This window comes from Suncus etruscus, chromosome 10, assembly GCF_024139225.1.
Source record: "Suncus etruscus isolate mSunEtr1 chromosome 10, mSunEtr1.pri.cur, whole genome shotgun sequence".
Taxonomy (NCBI): Eukaryota; Metazoa; Chordata; class Mammalia; order Eulipotyphla; family Soricidae; genus Suncus; species Suncus etruscus.
In genome coordinates, this window is record NC_064857.1 from 54,971,386 (window position 1) to 54,992,971 (window position 21,586).

Below are 21,586 nucleotides of genomic sequence, written 5' to 3' on the forward strand. Positions count from 1 at the left end.
GCAGAACCAGTTGTAAGTCCTGAACACTGCTGGGTGTGCCCAAAATCAAAACAGTGTCAGATCCTTCTGAAACATTTTTGTTGAGGGGGGTGGGCACACCTATTATTGTGACTTACTCCTGGCTCTGCATTCAGAAATCACTCCTGGGATTGCTCAGGAGACCATTTGGGATGCCAGGGATCAAACCTGGGTCAGCATGTGCAAAGCAAGCACTTTACTCAACTATATTATCTCTTTAGCCCCTGGAAACACTCTTGGGTATGAGCATACAAACTCCAGACATGGATATTGATCAAGGAAGATCATTTGGCAAAGTTTACAAGGAATCCATTATCAATCCCAGAAATCACCAAGTCAGCCAACCTGGATTGACTGGAGACTTCTTTTTGGGAAGGGGCACACCCAGCAGTGCTCAGGAGTTACTCCTGTCTCTGTATTCAGAAATCATTCCTGGCTTGGAGGACCATATGGGATGCCAGGGATCAAAGCCGGGTCAGCTGTGTGCAAGACAAAAGCTCTACCAGCTGACTGGAGACTTTTATCTCAGCAGACCATGGCCACATGCTTCTTTCTTCCCCCATTTAAAACCCCACAAAATCCCTGGCCCTAATGAGAGGAAGATGCTCTGGGTAAGGCAAGAAGTCTGCCATCTTCTCAGGTTGGAAGCGCCCGAATAACTCCCCTCCTCCATCAACCCTGTTAGAGACCATCTGAACTTGGGTTTGGAAACAAAGTTTTAAAAGTAGGTAAGGTGGCGCAAGTGGTAGGGCGTTTGCCTTGCACTACTAACCTAGGCCGGACAGCGATTCGATCCCCTGGCGTCTCATTTGGTCCCCAAAGCCAGGAGCGATTTCTGAGCGCAGAGCCAGGAGTAACCCCTGAGCATCACGGGGTGTGGCCCCCCCCCAAACATAAAAACAAAGCAAACTGGATAAGCATAAACAATTTCATCAATCGTATATAAACATAATATATCAAAAGGTTAATAGAAATGACCATATTGGGTAGAATATTTGTGGGTTATTTTTTTCCACAAATTCAGTGGGAGTTGCATTAGAATCCATATTTGTCATTAGAACTTCATCATACCAATTACTACTATTTATAATACACTTTGCCCTGTTTTCATCACTATCCCCTCTAGCATCCTTGGAGGGTCTTGACCCTCCCTAGTAGGTAATTGTGCTCATTGACACCACGTTCCTTTTCTCCTTGCTCGCGGGGGGAAGGAGTGGGTTGGGATCACCCCGAAGGTGCTCCGACTTCTCCCAGACAGGGCTTTGGGGGACACTACGCGTGTCGGGCCCCACATTGGGCAGCCTCCTGGCCCGCTTTTTCCAGGAATCTGGGCAAAGCCTCCCTTCTCCAGAGGGCCTGGCTGTGCCTAGAGTTAAGGTTCGCCCGGGGTAGACCGGGCCTCTCGCTGCCACTTCCCAGGGCGCTTCAATCTCCGCTCCCCGGCGCCTGCCGCCCGGTCCAGGCTCGCGGGGCGGAGCGAGGCGCGGCGTGGCGTGGCGTGGCAGGCGGGTCGCTGGGGCGCGGGGCGTGTTCGTGGTGCGCGCGTGAGGGCGGATCCTCGGGACTGGGGGCGGCCCGAAGGCGTGGCCTAACCACAACGGGGGCGTGTCTTTGTGGTGGGCGTGGCTGACAGGGGGCGTGCCTCGGCTGTGTCGGGGGCGTGGCCCTGTGGGGTTGGCCGGCTCTGAGCGTAGCTCTGTGGCGGGCGTGGCCCGGAGCGGGGCGTGGCTTTCGGGGCGGGCCTGTCGGGATTGGCCGACGCGGGGCGTAGCTAGAGGTGGGCGTGGCGCGGGCGGGGTTTCGCCGGGGGCGTGGCCCCGCGTTCCTCCCCGCTCCTCCCGCTCGTCCCGCGCGCGGCCCCCGGAGTCCCCAGGCGCGCGGCCAGCCCGTCTCGGGCCGCGGCTCTCGGCGCTCGGCTCTCGGGGCGGCGGGGCTGCGGGGCGAGCGCGAGCCGGGGCCGGGCCGGGGGCCCTGCCCCCAGCGTCCTTGTGCAGCCCCTTCCCTGCGAGCGAGGAGCGGGAGCGGGAGCGGGGCCCGGGCGCGCGGGTCCGTTCGGAACCATGAACCGGAGCTTCCACCGCTCCCAGAGCCTGCGCTTGGACGACGGCGGCGCTGTGGAAGTCAAGAGCAAGGTGAGCCGCCGATGAATGGGCCGGGCCGGGCCGGGCCGGGCGCCGCGCGGGTCGGGCAGGGGCGCGGGCAGGGACCCCGGCCCCCCGGCCGATCGGACCCCCCGCGGGAGCGGCCCTTTGTTCCGCCAGCCCGGGCGACCCTGCGCGGCGCGGCGCGGCGCGGCTCGGCTCGGCGCGCGGCGGGGGCGGCGTTTCCGGGGCGACCCGGAGCTCCGCCGGGGACTCGGGGCACGCGGGTGGGAAGCGGCCGCGCGCGGGTGAGCCCCGTTCCGTTCCGACCCGGCCCGGCGCGCCCCAGCCCGGCCTCGAAGGGCGCGCCCGGCCCCTCCCGCGCCCCCACCCGCGGAGCGTGCCCCGACTTGCGGCCCGGCGCGCGTTCGTGCGCCCGGGCAATCGGCCGCCGGCATCTGCCGCCCCTGCCTGCCCGCCCGCCTGCCTGCCTGCCTGCCCCTCGCGGGGGCGGGCGGCCCCTTCGCGGGAGCCGCTTTTGTCTGCCCGAGGAGCAAGAGGAGGAGGAGGAGGAGCAGCAGCAGGGACCCTCGGCCCACCGCGCCGCGCGGGACAGTGACCCGGTGCGCCCAGCCGGCCAGCCGGCGTGACGCGGGTCTCAGGGGGCCCAGCCGACAGACAACAGGGGTCCGCGGCCAGAGGGTCGGGAGGGGAGTCGGGGTCCACCCCCCACCCCCGGCTTTCCTCGGCGGGTCCCGAACCCCTGCCGTGCGTGGGAGCCCTTCTTTATCGTTCTAAATCTGGCTTGGCCTCCCCTTGCTTGCGTGCGGGTTTTGAGTCTCCCCTCATTCGGGCGAGCGGTTTGTTTCACCCAGTGGGGATCTCCCCGGACGCTGCTCCGTCCCGAAGCCGCTGGACATGTGCGCTTCATATGCAGAGCTTCCAGTTTCCAGATCCACACACTCGCAGGGGCAGAGTCTTGTGGCCTGGTACCATCCCGAGCTGGCACTTCGTGGGACCTCCAGCACCCCAGAGATGGCCGCTGCCTAAGGCTCCATGCCCTGCTGCCCCAACCTAGCCCCCGTTCATCTGTCCCTGCTGAACTTCCCCCAGGGTCTCTCCAGAGAACTGTCTTGGGAGGGTCCTGGCAGGGCCTGCAGCACCCGCTCCTGCCTCTGCTCTCCTCAGACACTGTCAGTGAAAACAGCTGCTGGACTCTGCTTCCAGCGTGGGTGCCAGTCAGTGGTTGCACCTTGAGGGTGAGTGGCACTGCTGACAGAGAACCACAGAAAGGACTCCAGCAGGCTGAACCCTGCAGGGTAGTGGTTGGCCTCCTCCCTCCAGTTATGGAGCTCCCTTTGCTATCTGCCCAGGGATCATTAAAGCTGTCCCCTCCACGTCCCTCTCCCCAGCACTGTAGTAGAGTCCACTACCTTGGACCCCATCTCTGCAGGCCTTTTACAGGTGGCGAATTCTGGGACAATGGCATCTTTATGCCACCTAACCATGGCACAGTGCCTTAGGTCTGCGTGTGGGGAGTGGGGGAGTGGCCCCGGGAAGCTGAGTCCAGCAATTATGACACTTACTACCCTGGTGAACTTTCAGGCAGGTCATTGATCCCAGGGCCAGGGGAGCTTAGAGGTGGAACCGTGCAAGTGCCTCTGACATGTGGAGCCAGTGGACGCATTAGGGTCCAGAGGTTCTTTGGGAGGTGGGTTCTGAAGTTGCCCCCATATCAAGGAAAGAACACCTTTAGGTTTTGATGCCATTTCTGGATCAATACCATAGTCCTCTGTCCTTATATTATTTGGCTCTTTCTGTTTCAGGACCTTGTTACTCCTGAAACCAGTAGTGTAGTGTAGGGGGGAAGCCTTCATTCCCCAGTTCGGGTTAACGACCATTTTGAACCCTTTGCCTAGTGAATTTGGACATGTGCTCCCCTTTCTTTCCTCAAGACCTGTAGTTGAGGGATCGAGGCTAATGGGAACCTGGGTCTTGGGGTCGTCTAGGGGATGGTGCTTCAGAACCATCAGCGGTTTGTGGACGGCCTTGGAGCTGAGCTGTTGTTTGCAGTGAAGAGGGATGAAGGTACAGGCTCTTTGCAACTGCAGCTTTCTCATCAGCAATTCCACATGTCTGATCAGAGAGTGGGACCACAGGATGTCCCATCTTGGAGGGCTCTGCCCTAAACCCATCCCTCTGCTGGCTGAGCTCTCCAGAGCTGCTTCCCACTGAGATCTCATCTGTTCTCTTGGCCTGCGTGCCTCGTTGAAAGCCTCCCCCATCGGAAATGCTGTCTGAAAGAATCAGTGCTGTCTTGATAACCCTTTCTGCCGAGCTCACGAAGCCCTTACCCGCTTACCTCCTCATCTGCAACCCTCTTCTGCAGACCTTGGTTGTAGTGCACCATGCACCTAGCAGGGGTCTCAAACTCAATTTACCTGGGGGCCGCAGGAGGTAAAGTCGGTGATCCTTGAGTGCAAAGTCAGTAGTAAGCCTTGAACATTGGGGGGTGTGACCCAAACAACTAAAACAAAACAAAACAAAAAAAGATTCCTCTAGGGCAGGGCCACAAAATGTTGTATGGAGGGCCGCAAACGGCCGCGGGCCACGAGTTTGAGACCCCTGACTTAGGGTATGGTGAGGAGAGTAACACTGCTCAAAGTTTTCATCCAGTTTTGTTGCTTTATATAAGTGACTCGGGATGTTTTTGTTTGTTTGTTTCGATCTTAGAATAAAAACGCTGTTGTAGAAGCTTTAGAAATCAGGGGCCGGGGGCCCGGAGAGATAGCACAGCAGTGTTTGCCTTGCAAGCAGCCGATCCAGGACCTAAGGTGGTTAGTTCGAATCCCGGTGTCCCATATGGTCCCCGTGCCTGCCAGGAGCTATTTCTGAGCAGACAGCCAGGAGTAACCCCTGAGCACCGCCGGGTGTGGCCCAAAAACCAAAAAAAAAAAAAAGAAATCAGGGGCCGGGCGGTGGCAAAAGAGGTAAGGTGCCTGCCTTGCCTGCGCTAGCCTTGGACGGACCACAGTTCGATCTCCCGGTGTCCCATGGTCCCCCAAGCCAGGAGCAACTTCTGAGCGCATAGCCAGGAGTAACCCCTGAGCGTTACCGGGTGTGGCCCAAAAACCTGGCCCAAAAACCAAAAAAAAAAAAAAAAAGAAAAGAAATCACTTTGGACACAAGGGAATCTGGGGTGTTCCCTCTCCAGATATAAGCTATTTGGTATTGCCACCGTCCTCCTGGGCTCTGTGCATATCAGCCTTTCTCCTGTTATGAGCATCCAGCAGCCTCCCCATCAACGTCACACTGTAGTATTTGTTCATGTTTAGGGGAAGGAGTTTTAAGTGACTGTACAAATTCCGTCTATTGTGACAACCATAACTGACTAAGTAGTATCCTATTTGGGTCATTTCCAGCCTCTTTTCTATTATACATAGTGCCAGAACATCTTCATACTCTATCTTTTTATGAAGAGTGTATGAGTATATATGAAATATAAAGTACATAAGAAATACCTTGTTAACACAGAATTTATGTATTGTGTATGTGTATTTATGGAAGCACACCTGGGGTGCTCGGGAGCCATTCCCAGTGGTGCTGGGCATCTGCACAGTGCCTGGAATTGAACCCAGGGCTCCCGCTTGCACAGCTTGTGCTCTAGCTAGAACCATCTTCACATCTTCACACATCTAGGACCCTTCACAGCCCTGTTATGCCGTTAGAGCACATTGGGCACATTTTTAAAGGTTTTAAGTGCACATCAATCATTTCTTTTCTAGAATCCTTTAGTCAGTTGATATTTTTTCTGTTTATCCATCCAGCTTTCACCCAGCTTTGTTTTCTTACTCTTTCCCAGTGAGACCACTGAATCCCTTTGTCTTCACCTTCATTGGACTAAAAACTTGTAAGTGTGGGCTACTTGTATGTCAGTTTTTTGCTGCACTTTTTTTTTAGTCGAGTCTGACTTTTGTGCCGCTTGTCCACAGGGGTCTCCAGCCCCTGCCCACACAGATGATGCGGAGGCAACTGTGCTTTCAGTCAGCATGTTTCCTCAGGCCCCCAGATCTTATCTGTGACTGGAGGGAACGCCCTTCCATCTGCTGGGGTGGAGCCTGGGCCTGGCACTCCCCGGGCTGCTTGGGCACTTGCCTCCCTCGGGCCAGTTGAGAACTGCCTGACACAGTTTGACTCACCTGCATGTGTTGGCTACACCCTTTCAGATTCCGGTTTTGTTGTATCTATGTGTGTCTGTTTTCAAACAGGTTTGGTGGCTCTATTTGGGAAGTTGTGTCCAGAGGAATCTCTCGTCAGGGCTCTGGGTGGGAGTAGATGATGCTGACCGTGACCAGGGCTAACCCTGCTGACCTCCAGAGGCCCCCATCAACAGCGGCCTCCACTTTCCTAGAACCCTGCATTCACGACAGGGTCCCTGGGCCAGGACGAGAGGTGTTGCCATTCAGGTGTCAGCCACTGTACATGTGTGGCTCCCCTCTGCATCTCTGACAAGGAGAGGAGGCACCAAGCCCTGTCCTGGAGCTTTGGGCTGTCAGAGGCAGTAGCAGGGAGAGGGGATTGAAATAGCACATCCCACATCCAGGTGGAGAAAAAGACCCCAGTGCTTCAGATCCAGGCTCTTCCTTGACTCCTCACCTGCCCTTTACTCATAACCGCTGGTTCCTCCTTTTCTGTAAACTTGGCAACTGAGGGTCATGCTGAGCCTCTTTCAAGCCAACATGGTCCACCCAGCTGCCTTAAGAGGCAGACTATCTCTTGGCTGGAGGCTTCTTTTCAGGGGCCTGGGAGATAGCTCACAAAGCTGGACATGTGAGGCCTTGAGTCTGATCTCTTTTTTTTTTTTTTTTTTTGGTTTTTGGGCCACACCCGGCAGTGCTCAGGGGTTACTCCTGGCTGTCTGCTCAGAAATAGCTCCTGGCAGGCACGGGGGACCATATGGGACACCGGGATTCGAACCAACCACCTTTGGTCCTGGATCGGCTGCTTGCAAGGCAAACACCGCTGTGCTATCTCTCCGGGCCCTGAGTCTGATCTCTTACTCTTCAGTGCTTTTGACAGGTTCTTCTTAGCTGCTGTCAGAATTTATCGGTGTCAGAGTCCCTTCCTGGTCACCCAGACATGCCACTGTTGATGCTGTGGGATGTAGCAGTACAGGGCTCAGCTCCTACTCACAAACAAGGTCAGTTTCCCTCACTTGCTTGGGCTTCTAGGAAGAAGGTTTTGTTTGGAAAGATGAAATAAGTGTCTGCAACATGGGGACTGGGGCTTCGAGGCTGACTTCCCTGCTCACTGGGGGGACAGTCATGCAGTGGGTGCTGGACAACTGTGAGGAGCCCCACCCTACTCCCTCTCTGCTATCTATAATGCACACTTGATTCCTTCTCCGGGTTCGCAAGTCTGAGTCGTGGTAGGGTGAGTGCAGCTACATCATCTGTAGGCCCCCTCCGCGGAGAAGAGCATCATCAGTGTGGATTCTGGCTCCTTAGGCTGTGCTCACAACACAAATGATTACTTCCGAGAGCTCCAGCAGTTAGTCTGCCCATTCCTCATGACAGAGACCCTGACAGGTCTAGACTGGGAGTTCTGAAGTCACAGGGGAGTCTCACCTGAAGTGAGGTGTGCATATGCTGGTACCTAGCTGTGATGATAGGAACCGCAGGGCCCACTTGGATGAATGAGTGAAAGAGCAGCCCTGGACCTTTGGCACCTCCTGCAGCTTTTCTGCTCCTCTCTGCTCTGACCATTCCTTCCTCACACTCATACTTTAATGAAGTCCCGTGCCTTGCACTTCCTCCATCACGTCTCAGTTTGTTTCTCACATTTGCAGGTGTGATTATGTTAGAGCGCAGCCTCTACAAATCGTCAGCACCAGGATATTCCAGCTGGCACAGGCCAGGCCCACATCTGCACTCAGGAACATTCTGCCAAAGGAATGAGCACCCAGAACAAACACCGTGACTAGCGGGACCCACAGTAGTTAGTCCTCAGGCTCCCTCCACTGAGGAGTGGGGTCCTGCTGCAGACTGTGACCCTTATGCACAATGTCTTCAGAATCTTCTTAGAACAAAGATTAGAACAAACAGTGATTCTTGAGGCCAGAACTCCTGCCTTTTCAGCTTGTGCTAGGCAGGGCCCATCCTGCTATTCAAGGAACAGGACTTCAACCAGGGCAGGGTTTTTCAGCCTAGCTGGGTTGCTGTGTTGGCCCTATCTGGCAATTTTTGACCTAATTAGATCATACAGAAGACCTTGCTGTGTTTTTTTTTCCTTCCTATGTTATGAAGCCTCCTAAGTATTGAAAATGTCACTTCTGACTTTATTGCATTTCTCTTTGGGAAGGGACTTTATTAGTTAAATGTGTGTTTATAGTTTTGGGGAGGCCACAGTACTTAGGGATTACTCCAGACTCTGGGCTTGGGGATCACTCCTCTTGGTGCTCAGAGACAATCTGCAGTTCCAGAGATCGAACCCTGGTTGACTGCATGCAAGCAGGCATTATAACCTCTGTACCATCTCTGTGGCTCCAAGGTTTGTTATAAATATTTGACTTCTCTGTGAGCTTTTGGTTGTTATCACCCAAGAGATTTAGGTGGGGTCCATATGTGCAGTGTCTGTGGGGTTGAGCATTGTTGGAGCCCAGTTCTTGTGGGGCTGGGAGCGGGGCTCCAGTGGCACTGGAGCTGAGGTGGGTGTACTTTAGTGCGTGCTCATGGGGATTGGTCTTGGGGTCTGTCTGTGTCCTGGGTGTGGTGGAGCCTCAGCAGGTGAACCCAGAGCCCTAGAGTTGACCTCATTCTTCTGTGTGGGCTCAGGTGATCACTAAGGAATTGTGCCTGATCATTTTAAGTTCTTGTGGGAAGAAAGACTTTATATTAGATTCTAAGGGGTTACTCATGTGGATTAGGATGTAGTTGACCCCTGAATGTCCCTGGGGCAAGATAAACACAATTGGCAGTAGGAAACCAACCCCACTTGTAGCAGGGCCTACAGCCCTTGCCCTGTAACCCCGTGGGAGCCTGAGGATAGGATTTAGTGTCTAGGATTTACTTTCTTGGTCCTTGAGATTAGTGCGGTTTCAGAATAGCTGGAGGATTTTTATTCTGTTTAATAAGTCATTCAACATTGTTTTGGGCTACACCCAGCAGGGTTAAGGGACTACTCTGGGCCCCAGGCTCACTCACAGCAATGCTTGAGGGAGCATGCCAAGCTGGGAACTGGGCTGGGCCTACACAGATTGAACATCTATCTCCCCAGCCCCTAGAGGGCTTTCAAAGGAATATACAGCCTTAAGAGCAACTTGGAATTGTTACTGTGACTTGGAGTAGAAGTGGTTGCTGCAAAGCAAACCTGTGTGAGATTTCACATACACTGATTCCTAGAACTTCACACAGCCTGGTTCTCAGAGCCCCATCTCTGTAGTGTGGAGGTGACTTGAGCCTGGACATATGTCCAGCACCAGGTAGCCTTCAGACTCTACTGGGCTCAGCTTAGTCCCAGCAGATTATAGAACAAATGTGACCTATTGCTTTCACCTCTCCTTACTCTTGCCCCTGTTTTTCCTCTGTGGAATTAACTTTTTGCTAAAAATTCCATATTTGTTAGTTTTCATTGTGTGTTCCACACAAGAATGTCAGTTGTGTGAAGGCAGAAGACAATATTTTTCTGTTCTGTAGAACCTGGTGCATAGAGCCACTGTGTATCTTTGGATGAATAAAAGCACATTCTTTATTGGTGAAAGGATGGGGAGTACAAATTGTGTGCCTAAGTTGTGTGTGTATTGGAAGGACTGGATGATGGAGAAACACACACACACATACACACACACACAAACACACACACACGTTTATTTCTTTTTTTAAACTGTAAAGCCCAGGAAAGAAAATGTCTGTTCAATGGAAAAGTCCTGCTTGATGGTTTGAAGGAGCTAGTCCAGAAAGGAGACACTTGTGACTGAAGGTGCCTCTCGAAAGAGCTGGTGGTTTGGTTCCTGAGGTGACCCTCTTAAGAGGATGATTGATGCTCCCCTTCAGGAGTCAGTTTTGAGAAAGGGGTGGGGCCATGGCGGGGGAAATGGCCACATAGTTCTCAGGAGACTCCTGTCTGCAGCTTTCTGGCTACTTGATCGTGAAGGGGCAAGGAGGGGATGTGAGGAACCAACCTAGTACTAATTACCCTTCCTCCTCTAGATTTGTGCAAAGCAGAAGAAAAGTGTTTAGAAGTCTACCTTATACTTTCATCTTGGAAAAGTTATATGAAACAAAGCCTGTTTTCCAGAGCTCGCAGGACCTTGGGATGGCTACTCCACGTCTCAGCAACACTCAGTGTTGCTCAGAGCCCCAAAGCAGTAACAGTACAGAGATATGTACATGCTTAAAAACCCCAGGTTGCATTACTCACACATGTAGAATTACTTATTGAAGTATGACTTCTATTTTTTAAAAAATTTTTTAATTTAAAGAAAATGCATCACATACTTAACATAACTAATCATAACACATTTGTTTCAAGATAAAAAAAAAGCAAAGTTACTGAGAAAATTAGAAAGAAAATAGAAAGAAAAATTAAGATATAAAATGGCGGGCCCGGAGAGAGAGCACAGCGGTGTTTGCCTTGCAAGCAGCCGATCCAGGACCAAAGGTGGTTGGTTCGAATCCCAGTGTCCCATATGGTCCCCCGTGCCTGCTAGGAGCTATTTCTGAGCAGACAGCCAGGAGTAACCCCTGAGCATCGCCGGGTGTGGCCCAAAAACCAAAAAAAAAAAAAAAAAAAAAAAGATATAAAATGGAAGAGAAGAAAAAAAAAGAAAGAAGAGAAAGCTCAGTAGCAAATATACTTGTGGAAATTATTTATTTCCAATAAAGTCATTAATACTATAGCCGAAGGTTTAGTAAGCGCCTTTTTTTAAAGATAAGAGATAAAAAATACAATAAAAAAGTGTGTGTGGGAGAGATAGCACAGCGGTATTTGCCTTGCAAGCAGCCAATCCAGGACCAAAGGTGGTTGGTTCGAATCCCGGTGTCCCATATGGTCCCCCCCGTGCCTGCCAGGAGCTATTTCTGAGCAGACAGCCAGGAGTATCCCCTGAGCACCACCGGGTGTGGCCCAAAAACAAAAACAAAAAAAAAAGTGTGCGTATGACAATTGTTGTTTGCATAGGCACAGCAAAATTTGGGGGAAATTGAAAACCTTTGGCCTAAAAACAGGAAGACTTTACCCATGAAGTATCCTGGCATAAACCAACTACAAGCTCCATGCATGCTAAATTGTCTAATTCCAGTCTTTCTCTGTGGTCCCAATAAAAGCTCTTTACAATTATGGTGGTTGCTGTCAGGTTTCTGTAGTTAGAGATCCTGGTTTCTGTACAGATCCTATGTCGAAGTCAGGGTGACGCAGAGTGTCTTCTGGTTTCATCTCACTATTAGGTGGCAATGCAGAGAACCCTGCCCTGAAAGCTGATCGTTGCTGTTACCAAGTTGTCAGGGTGTCCTATGAACCCACTGTGGAGTAAGACAATGCCAGTGCAGCAGTAGGGTCTTCCCTGGTAGAAGCTCGATTCCTAGTGCTGGTGTAGAAAACCGTGCTGATTCCATAGATGGGGTCCAAGGTTCAGGAGTGAATGGTCAATGTCCGGTCTTCTGAAGCCTAAACCAAGTCACTATGACAAGTGTTCAGGACCCACAGCAATATAAAATTTATGTGTTCCTGTTTCTATTAAATAAAAACGTGTTTGCATGTGTAAGACTTCTCTATTTTAATGTGCCTATGCAAAAAAGGAACAATGCCACATAGTACTATTGGTGTATATGGGGAATAAAAATAACAAGCTAAACCTGGTTCCAACATGAACTGAGAACACTAGAGAAACTTATCTACTAGAATTTCCTACTAAATAGATCCCCCCCCCCCAAATAGGGGAAATTACGCTACATAAGAAGATAAGACAGTAAGGGTTATATCTATTAAGGAAATACATTTGAAGAAATATTCAAGGGGGTCAGAAAAATAATACAGCGGTAGGGCATTTGCCTTGCAAGTGGCCAACCCAGGACCAATGGTGGATCAAATCCAGCATCCCATATGGTCCCCCTTGCCTGCCAGGAGTAACCCCTGAGCACCGCCAGGTGTGGCCCAAAAACCAAAAAAAAATGAAAGAAAAGAAATATTCAAAGGAGATATACATGTCCCTTTAAGTCTTTTGAAATAGTCTGGGGGGATAAAATCTGAGCACAGCTTCAGCCTATGATTTGGTCTTGTGTGTTCTAAAAAATTGCTCCCAGCAGTCACATATCAGAAAATGTCCTTGAGCTGGGTGGGGGCTTCTCAGAAACCGAATCTGGTAGTGAGCAACAGTCTGCAGCGAAGGGAGGTAGGGGGAAAAGGGCCCCCGAGAACCAATCAGCCGCAGTGGCAAAGGCAGCTTCTCAGGCTGAGAATCTATCTTTTCACTTTGAGAGCTGGTTGGCAGCTGACTGGTGGGGGGTGAGGGGAGAATGTTCCACTTCCTGAGGAGTTAAGAACTGAGAGTAAAAAAAGGGATAGATGGAAATAAAGGATGGAGGGGTGAGAGAGTGAAAGGCTAGAAAAGAATTTGTAAGGTGGTAAGGGAGGAATGACAATATACAACATAGAAGACATTATGTATATTACAGACAAATATTAGACAGACATTGAGGTGGCCAACACATACACTCAGAAGCATGACTACTAGGTTTTGCTGGTTAAAATAGCTTTTCATGGTGCTAGAGAGACAGCACAGTGGGCAGGACAACACTGTCTTTGAGAGTGACTGACCGAGGTTCCATCTCAGCACTGCTGCATATGGTGCTCTGGGGACCACATCTAGTCCCCAGCTCCTCCAGGAGTAATTCCTGAGTAGAGAGCTAGGAATAAGCTCTGAGCCACAGGTGTAAAATAAAGATACAGTTCACAGATACTGCTTTCATTTAAGATATCTTTTTTGTTTTGTTTTGTTTTGTTTTTGGGCCACACCCGGCGTTGCTCAGGGGTGACTCCTGGCTGTCTGCTCAGAAATAGCTCCTGGCAGGCACAGGGGACCATATGGGACACCGGGATTCGAACCAACCACCTTTGGTCCTGGATCGGCTGCTTGCAAGGCAAACACCGCTGTGCTATCTCTCCGGGCCCTCATTTAAGATACCTTAAAGAGCACATAAAACTGAAAATCAGTGATGTCCTGGGGAGGAGGTTTGGAGATGGCACATAATAGTGAATTTTGCACTATGTTGTAGAGCCCATTTTGATAAACCAAATTAAGGGTATGCTACCAGTATTTTGAAAAGCATGCAAAGTAGAACAGTCTGGGAGAGCACAGATTTGCACACTCTAAAGGCATCTCATCTGTGTGGGCCCCCGAACTGACCAGGTAGCACTAGCACAATCCTAGCAAGATAAGCTCTGATGTCTTGGGAGTCAGTGGGCCACACACCTTGTTGTTCCTGACATCAGTGTAGGGCAGGAATCTTGTTGGTTTCTCTAGTCAACAAGGTCTTGCCAAGGCCTGGTCATCTTTCCTGGTACTCAAGGATAGATGGCCCTGACCTGTCTGCAGAGGAAAGAGACATTTTATATGAAAGAGCAGAGCATCCTCAGGCAATCTTGGAGGGAGTAGAAATCCACTGCTGAAAGCTGTAGCCTACAAGTTTGCCTCTCCTTCCTGTGAACATCCACCTGCACTGGCTGTGGAGGTCAGCTCAGGCTCTGGAGTAAGGTCTCTTCTGGAGCTGTCACCTCCAGATGGGAGCACTTGGTTATCCATCAGCTGCCTTGTCTGCTAGGACACATGCCTGTGTCCATGTGACTCCAGTTTTAAAATGCTGGAGTGCATCTCCTGCCACATAGTAGCAATTAGAAAAATTTGAGTGAGACCAGCTGTTGACTCTTCTCCCTTGGGGTCACGGAGGGACACCACACCACACCTGATTCGATTTCCAGGCAGCTTCCTAGTGAGAAATATTAGAAATGCTGCTGATTGTTTGCCTCATCTCTAGACCATGTGATGGAATTGAAGACAGTTTGTCTTCATCTCAGAAAGAGGCTGCAATTGCTTTGAGGGTGAATAATACTGAGCCAGAGTTGTACCAACTTAATCATCTGAATTTTATGATTTATGAACATGTCTGAGTGACTATAAGGGGAAACCTGTTTTCAGCTGTGAGAAAAATGAATTTTTCTGTTGGCTTTGGTATTGGTCCTGGGTCATTGCCAACAGATGCAAGGTCTTCTGTCCAGTGTGGGCTGAGTAGCTCTGTGGCCTTGGGCAAGGGGCCACCTCTCTAAGCCAATTTGTGTAAATACTGGGAAGGGCACCTCTAAAGACTTGATGGTGGGTGTGATGTTATGTACCAGACACAGTGGACAAGATATGAATTAACTGTGGGTTTATTGGATTTGCTCAACACTATGGCAGGAGACAGAGACTTCATTAGGTATGAAGAAAGAGAGAAGGTTTTATTTCAGAAAAATCAGAAATCACCTGCTTAATGCAAAGATTCTCCCTGAAATCACATTCCATTGGAGATAAAATCAATCTTTGTTGCCAGCAATATCACTCATACAGTTGGAGGGGAGGAATGAGGACTTTTGCAGTCCGGGGTCAAGCTGGAGATGGGTGTGTAAGGGAAGCAAGTTCTGCCCTGTCACCACAGCTCCTGTGTCCTTAGCGAGCAGTTCGGTGGGACCATCTGGAACTGGAAAATCTAGCCTTACGAGCTTCAGCTAAGTCTCACATCCTGTTTCTCCTCCTAAGGCCTGCTACAGGCAGGGCCCTTCCCGAGTGCTGACAAGAGAGATTTGCACCCTGCTCCTTGGTGCTTCCTGTTGGCCCAGAGAAGATGAGCATCCAGTTAGCACCTGCCCAACTCCACCCTTTGGGTGTTCGTGTTTCCAAACACGAACTTCCTGTCAGCCTCCAAGGTGGTATGTGAAAAGACTCTCCTTTTAAGATGAATTTAAAAATAATAATAATAGCTTACAAGCTATAGTTCACATGACATGAACTCCCCCCTTCTCATGTAGAAGAAAGTTGAAAGTTGATTTTAGCATGTTTATAGAATTGTACTCTAGTACCACTGCCTCATTTTGGGTCTTCTCTTCACCGAAAAAGATCTGTGTCCATTGCAGACACTCAGTCTTTTTCTCCCCTAAATCAGTCTTTTTTCTCCCCTCAGTTCTGCAGCAGCCTGTGCATCTTCCCAGAAAGTCGCCTGTGCTAGTTGCTGCTTTTACTACATGCGTGTGGTCTTTCATCGAGCAGAATGTCTTCAGGATTTATCTTTGTTAGAGCATCAATAGGAAATTTATTTCTTTTGGTGACCAAATGATACCCCATTGTAATAGTAGATCGTGTCTTGTCTGCTCTCATCAGTTACTGGACATTCTGGTACTTTCATTTGGTTGATTAGTGTGAAGATTGCCATGAGAATTCAAGTGCAAGTTTTTGCTTATGCTCAGTTCACTTGGGTATATACCTAGGAATTAAAAATCTGGACTGTATGATAACTTAGTATTCAACACTCCAGCACCCCCCCACACACACACACTCAATTCTTTTAGCTTTTAAGTTGCTCTTGGCAGTGCTCAGAGACTGCTTTCCTGAGAACTTGGGAGTCTCTCAACATGCACTTTAGCCCTTTGAACTGTCTCCCCAGCCCCAATGTGTTATAAGAGCTACAGATCAGATTTGCAAAGCTGCTATTACCATTTCCATACCTACCACAAAGGTATATTTATTCTGGTGTATACACACTCTACCTCAATATCATGCATCTCTTCAACCATGTCAATTTTGTTTGAAAAGTTTTCATTTGTGGGGCCGGAGAGATAGCACAGCCTTGCATGTAGAAGGACAGTGGTTCGAATCCTGGCATCCCATATGGTTCCCTGAGCCTGCTGGGGCGATTTCTGAATGTAGAGCCAGGAGTAACCTCTGAGTGCTGCCGGGTGTGACCCCCCCAAAAAAATTTTTCATTTGTAGCAATGCTGGTGATATTGAGTCTTTTCATTTGCTTTATCATTCATTTGTATCTCACTGGAGAGATGTTTACTCAAGTCTTTTGCTTATTTTTAGAGGGCTTTGTTTTCATTGATTTGAAGCTGTATTTTTTTTGTATTCTCATATATTTGATGTGCAAATATTTTTTTCTCATTTTGTAGATTAACTCTTCATTTTCTTTATAATATACCACTGCAACATTCCCACCACCAATGCCCCCATGTCCCTTTTCCCTCATCCCCCGCCTATATTCGAGACAGGCATTCTACTTCTCTTACTCATTAACATTGTCATGATAGTTGTTAGTGTAGTTATTTCTCTAACTGAACTCACCACTCTTTGTGGTAAGCTTCATATTGTAGGCGAGACTTTACAGCCCTCATCTCTATTGTCTCTGGGTATTATTACAATCATGTCTTTTATTTTTCTTAAAACCCATAGATGAGTGAGACTATTCTATGTCTGTCTTTCTCCCTCTGACTTATTTCACTCGGCATAATAGTTTCCATGTCCATCCATGTATAGGAAATTATCTGTTTATTTAGCTTTTGCCATGCTGGGATTAAACCAAGCTCACTTGCATGGCGAACACGCTCACTGAATTACATTCCAAACCCAAAAAAAGATTCTTTTCCACCATTGTATTATCTTGCCATTCTTGTCAAAAATAAGTTAATTTTAAGTAAGTTTTCTCAACTTTATGCTCCCAATGAGCTATAGGTCTGTTTTTTATGTCAGCTCTGTAGTGTAAATTTTTTTTTAATTGAGAAATGGAAACTCTTCAACCCTCTTCTTATTCAAAACTCTTCGGTATTTTGATGTTTTGAATATCCACAAAAATTTAGGAAAAGTTTGTGAATTACTGCCAGAAAGATAGCTAAGATTTTAATGGAGCTGCATTGAATCTCTAATCTATTCAGAGAGTATACAAATCTTTACTGTTTGTTTTCTAGCACACAAGCACTTTCAATCACTTAGATCTTTAGTTTTTTTTAGCTGTAGCCTATATAGTATATATATACAGAATACAGTAAATAAAGTATACAGAATATAGTTGAATACAAGTTTTCAACTTCTTTTGATAGATTTTTTTTTGTATTTTGTCCTCTTGTATGTAATTATAAACAGAATCCTCTTAGTTTCATTTTCAAATTTTCACTGTTACTGTTTAGAAATGTAGCATATTTTTGTATATTGATACTGTTTCCTACAACATTGGTAAGTGCATATATTAGGCCTATGTATAATTGTGATATCCTTGGGCTTTTTCTTTGTGCGTGTGTGTGTGTGTGTGTGTGTGTGTGTGTCTGTGTCTGTGTGTGCTTGTTTGTTTGCTTGGTTTTATTTATTTTTTATCTTTTTGGTTTTTGGGTCACACCCGGCAGTGCTCAGGGGTTCCTCCTGGCTCTATGCTCAGAAATCGCTCCTGGCAGGCTCAGGGATCCATATGGGATGCCGGGATTCGAACCACCGACCTTCTGCATGCAAGGCAAATGCCTTACCTCCATACTATCTCTCCGACCCTGTTTGCTTGGTTTTAGACCACATCTAGATATGTTCAGGGGCTTGTTTCTGTCTCTGCACTTAGGGATCATTTCTGGCATTGCTCAGGGGACCAAGTGTGGTGCTGGGGATCAAATCTGGGTCATCCTTGTGTAAGGAAAGTACCTTAGTCTGTGTGCTCTCTCTGGCTCCCTTCAAATTTTCGATATAGAAATGCATATTCTACCTATATGTATATTTTATTATCCCATGCAGGGTGAGATCCTCTAACTCAGAGGATTCCAAAGTTATTTGGCTACTACCCTCTTTACAGGGAGGGGGGAAGCACTGCCTCCAATCCTGGGAAAAAAGATCGGAGGTATCACTTTCCCAACTCAAACTGTACAACAAAGTTGTAATTGAAACCATAGGATACTGGAATAAAGACAGACCCTGAGGTATATAAGCAGTCCATCTTCAATAAAGGAGCAAAAAATTATAAAGTGGAACAAGGAAAGCCTCTTCAACACATGGTGTTGGAAAAATTGATCAGCTACATACAAAATAACAATGAACTCAGAGGTCTAAAAAAGTCATATCAAAATAATTAAAGACGGGGCCGGGAAGGTGGCGCTAGAGGTAAGGTGTCTGCCTTGCAAGCGCTAGCATAGGACGGACCGCGGTTCGATCCCCCGGCGTCCCATATGGTCCCCCCAAGCCAGGGAAGATTTCTGAGCGCATAGCCAGGAGTAACCCCTGAGCGTCAAACAGGTGTGGCCCAAAAACCAAAAAAAAAAAAAAAAAATTAGGGCCCGGAGAGATAGCACAGCGGCGTTTGCCTTGCAAGCAGCCGATCCAGGACCAAAGGTGGTTGGTTCGAATCCCGGTGTCCCATATGGTCCCCCGTGCCTGCCAGGAGCTATTTCTGAGCAGACAGCCAGGAGTAACCCCTGAGCACCGCCGGGTGTGGCCCAAAAACCAAAAAAAAAAAAAAAAAAAAAAAAAAAAATTAAAGACCTTGATCTCATGCCTGAATCCATAAGGTACACGGAGGAAGACTGTAAGCAGAACTCCCCATAACATTGAAGCTAAAGCTATCTTCAAGGATGAGACACCACTGAACAAACAAATGGAAGCAAAGATAAACAAATGGGACTACATTAAATTGACAAACAAACAAAAAAAAAATAAATTGAGAAGCTTCTGCATTTCAATGGAAAATGTGATTAGGAGATGAAGGCTACCCACTGAATGAGAGAAACTATTCCGATACCATCTGATAAGAGGTTAATATCTAAGATATACAAGATACTGATAGAATTTATCAAGAAAAACATCTAACCCCATCCAAAAATGGGGAGAAGAAATGAACAGACATTTCCTCAAAAAAAAAAAAAAATACAGATGGCCAAAGGCACATGAAAAAAATGCTCTGTTCACTAATCAAGCAGTTGCAAATCAAAAAAAAAAAACACTGTGATATCTCACACCAGAGACTGGCACACATCAAAAAGATGTGGTGGGAATATTGAATAATCCAACCCTTCTGTAACACAATATGGACATTCCCAAAAAAATCTAGGACTGAGTTTTCATTTGACCCAGCAACTCCACTTCTTGGAATAATTCTCAAGAGGTCTATTATAGGTACCCCCAAAACAAAATCGAGAAAAGACATTTGCACCCCTCTGTTCCTTGCTACTATCCACAATAGCCAAAATCTGGGAACAGCCAAGTGTCCAAGAATAGATGACTGGATAAAGAAACTGGATAAAGAAACAATGGACTATTACTCGTCCATAAGAAAGATAAAGTCATGCAATTTGCTACTACCTAAGGGACCAAGAGAGTATCAGGCTGAGAAAAGTCAGTCAAAGGGAGTGAGACTGACACAGTGTTATTTCTCATATGAATTACTCCTGGCTCTGCACTCAGAAATTATTCCCAGCAGGCTCAGGGGACCTTTTGGGATGATGAGAACTGAACCCAGGTCAGCAGCCTGCAAGGTTAATGCCCTCCCTGCTGTGCTATCACTCAGGCCCACAGTCAGTTTTGTTTATCTTTTAAAAGAACCAGTTTTTGATTTTACTATCTTTTCTATTTATTGTTCCCTATTTCGTGTATTCTGTTTCAGTCTTCATAAGTTCTTTCTTCTTGTGTCTGGTTCTGTTTATCTAATTTTTAGTGGCAAAGTTTGGATCATTGTTTTGAGATCTTTCTTTTTTAAAGATAGGTGTTGCTAGCTATTATAAAATCCCTATAAGCTATATGATAGCAAACTTCCAATCTGGAGATGTATAATGTTCATTAATTTGTCTATATTTTCCACTTCCCTTTTGATTTATTCTTTACCTCTTGATTATTCAGGAGTGCATTTTTGGAAGAGCTTGAGAGGAAACTGACTTGAGTTGTTTTTTTAAAGGTGTTTTGATAAAATTCAGCAGTGAAGCCATCTGTTTGGCTCTGGACTTTCATAATGGGAGTTTTTTTATTACTATTTTCATTCTTTTGCTTGTGAACAGCCTATTTAGGCTTTCTAGTTCTTTTGCAGTTAACCTGATATAGGCCGTTTTCCTAAAAATGCAGCCATTTCTTCTAGCTTATCAAATTTATTGGTAGAATTGTTTATAGTATTAAGACATTTATATTTTAGTGTCATTAGTTTTAATTTTTTCTTTTAAATTTTTGGTTTAATTTAATGATATTCCCTACTTTATGAACCTAGCTAACGGTGTGTGTGTGTGTGTGTGTGTATAGTGTGTGTGTGTGTGTAGAATCCCACCCAATTGAGTTCCAACTGTTTACTCCTAGAAGAGCTCACTGTGGTGTATGTGCGTGTGTGTGTGTGTGTTTGTGTGTGTGTAGTGTGTGTGTGTGTAGAGTCCCACCCAATTGAGTTCCAACTGTTTACTCCTAGAAGAGCTCACTGTGGTATCATGTGGTACTGGAGATTGAACCCAGGCTTTCTGAATGCAAAATTTTTACTCAGCTCTTGACCTCTCTTTGGCCCAGCTGTCTTTTTCTTTTTCTTCATCTTTTTCTTTTAAAAGAAAAAACCAAAACAACAACTTTTGGTTCTTTTGGTCTTTTTTTTTTTTTTTAATAATTTTTATTGAGACAAATTTGAATTACAAGTCTTTCACAGTTACATTTAAGGTACAGAGTGACAGTGATTTAGGGCCATTCCCACTACCAGTGTTGACCTCCCTCCACCACTGTTCCCAGCATGCCATCCTCCCATACCGCCGCCACTCTTAGCCCTGGATTGCTAGTGTAACAGATTCCTTTTGTGTATAGCTTGTTATAGTTTGAGTCTCTTGATTCTTTTGTCATTGACTTTGGGTGGGTATTTAGATCTGACCATTTTTTTAAATTTTCACTCAATGCTCATGAGACCACTTTGCTAGTAATACCATCCACTTTTTTTTTTTTTCTCAATTTGTAGAGAAACATAGAAATATGAGGCAGGACAAGATGATTCATGTTCTATGGTTCTGTAAGAAAGAAAGAAAGAAAGAAAGAAAGAAAGAAAGAAAGAAAGAAAGAAAGAAAGAGAAAGAAAGAAAGAAAGAGAGAGAGAGAGAGAGAGAGAGAGAGAGAGAGAGAGAGAGAGGGAGGGAGGGAGGGAGGGATGGAGAGAGGGAGAGAGGGAGGGAGGGAGGAAGAGAGAAAGAAAGAAAGAAGGAAGGAAGGAAGGAAGGAAGGAAGGAAGGAAGGAAGGAAGGAAGGAAGGAAGGAAGGAAGGAAGGAAGGAAGGAAGGAAGGAAGGAAGAAGAACCCCTGTCTAGAAGCTATAAATATAAATTTAAAAGAGGAAAAAAGAAAAAATGGGGGGCTGATGTGGCAAGGCTTTTTTATTTTGTTCTGTTTTTGCGTAGGCATAGTAAGTATTGGGGAAATAAAAAGGAAATTCCCTTGGCCTAAGAGATACAGGGTGTCTCCACCATTGAAACCTACTGTCATGAGACCAACT

General features: G+C 47.3%; 2 protein-coding genes across 2 annotated transcripts in view; one reads left to right on the forward strand and one right to left on the reverse strand.

The window, feature by feature from the left end:
• Positions 1–1,169: 1,169 nt before the first annotated feature.
• Positions 1,170–2,080, reverse strand: LOC126020197 (basic proline-rich protein-like). Its single transcript, XM_049781659.1, has 2 exons — positions 2,053–2,080; positions 1,170–2,020 (listed from the first exon to the last, which is right to left on the reverse strand). Exons 1-2 carry the CDS (start codon positions 2,078–2,080, stop codon positions 1,170–1,172), a joined length of 879 nt encoding a protein of 292 aa, XP_049637616.1.
• The window catches only part of PARD6G (par-6 family cell polarity regulator gamma), a 75,769-nt gene continuing 56,147 nt past the window's right edge, over positions 1,965–21,586 (forward strand). The window contains exon 1 of the mRNA XM_049781771.1: positions 1,965–2,150. Coding sequence (XP_049637728.1) covers positions 2,079–2,150 — 72 coding nt within the window. The 5' untranslated portion in view covers positions 1,965–2,078. The remainder of the gene's footprint in view (positions 2,151–21,586) is intronic.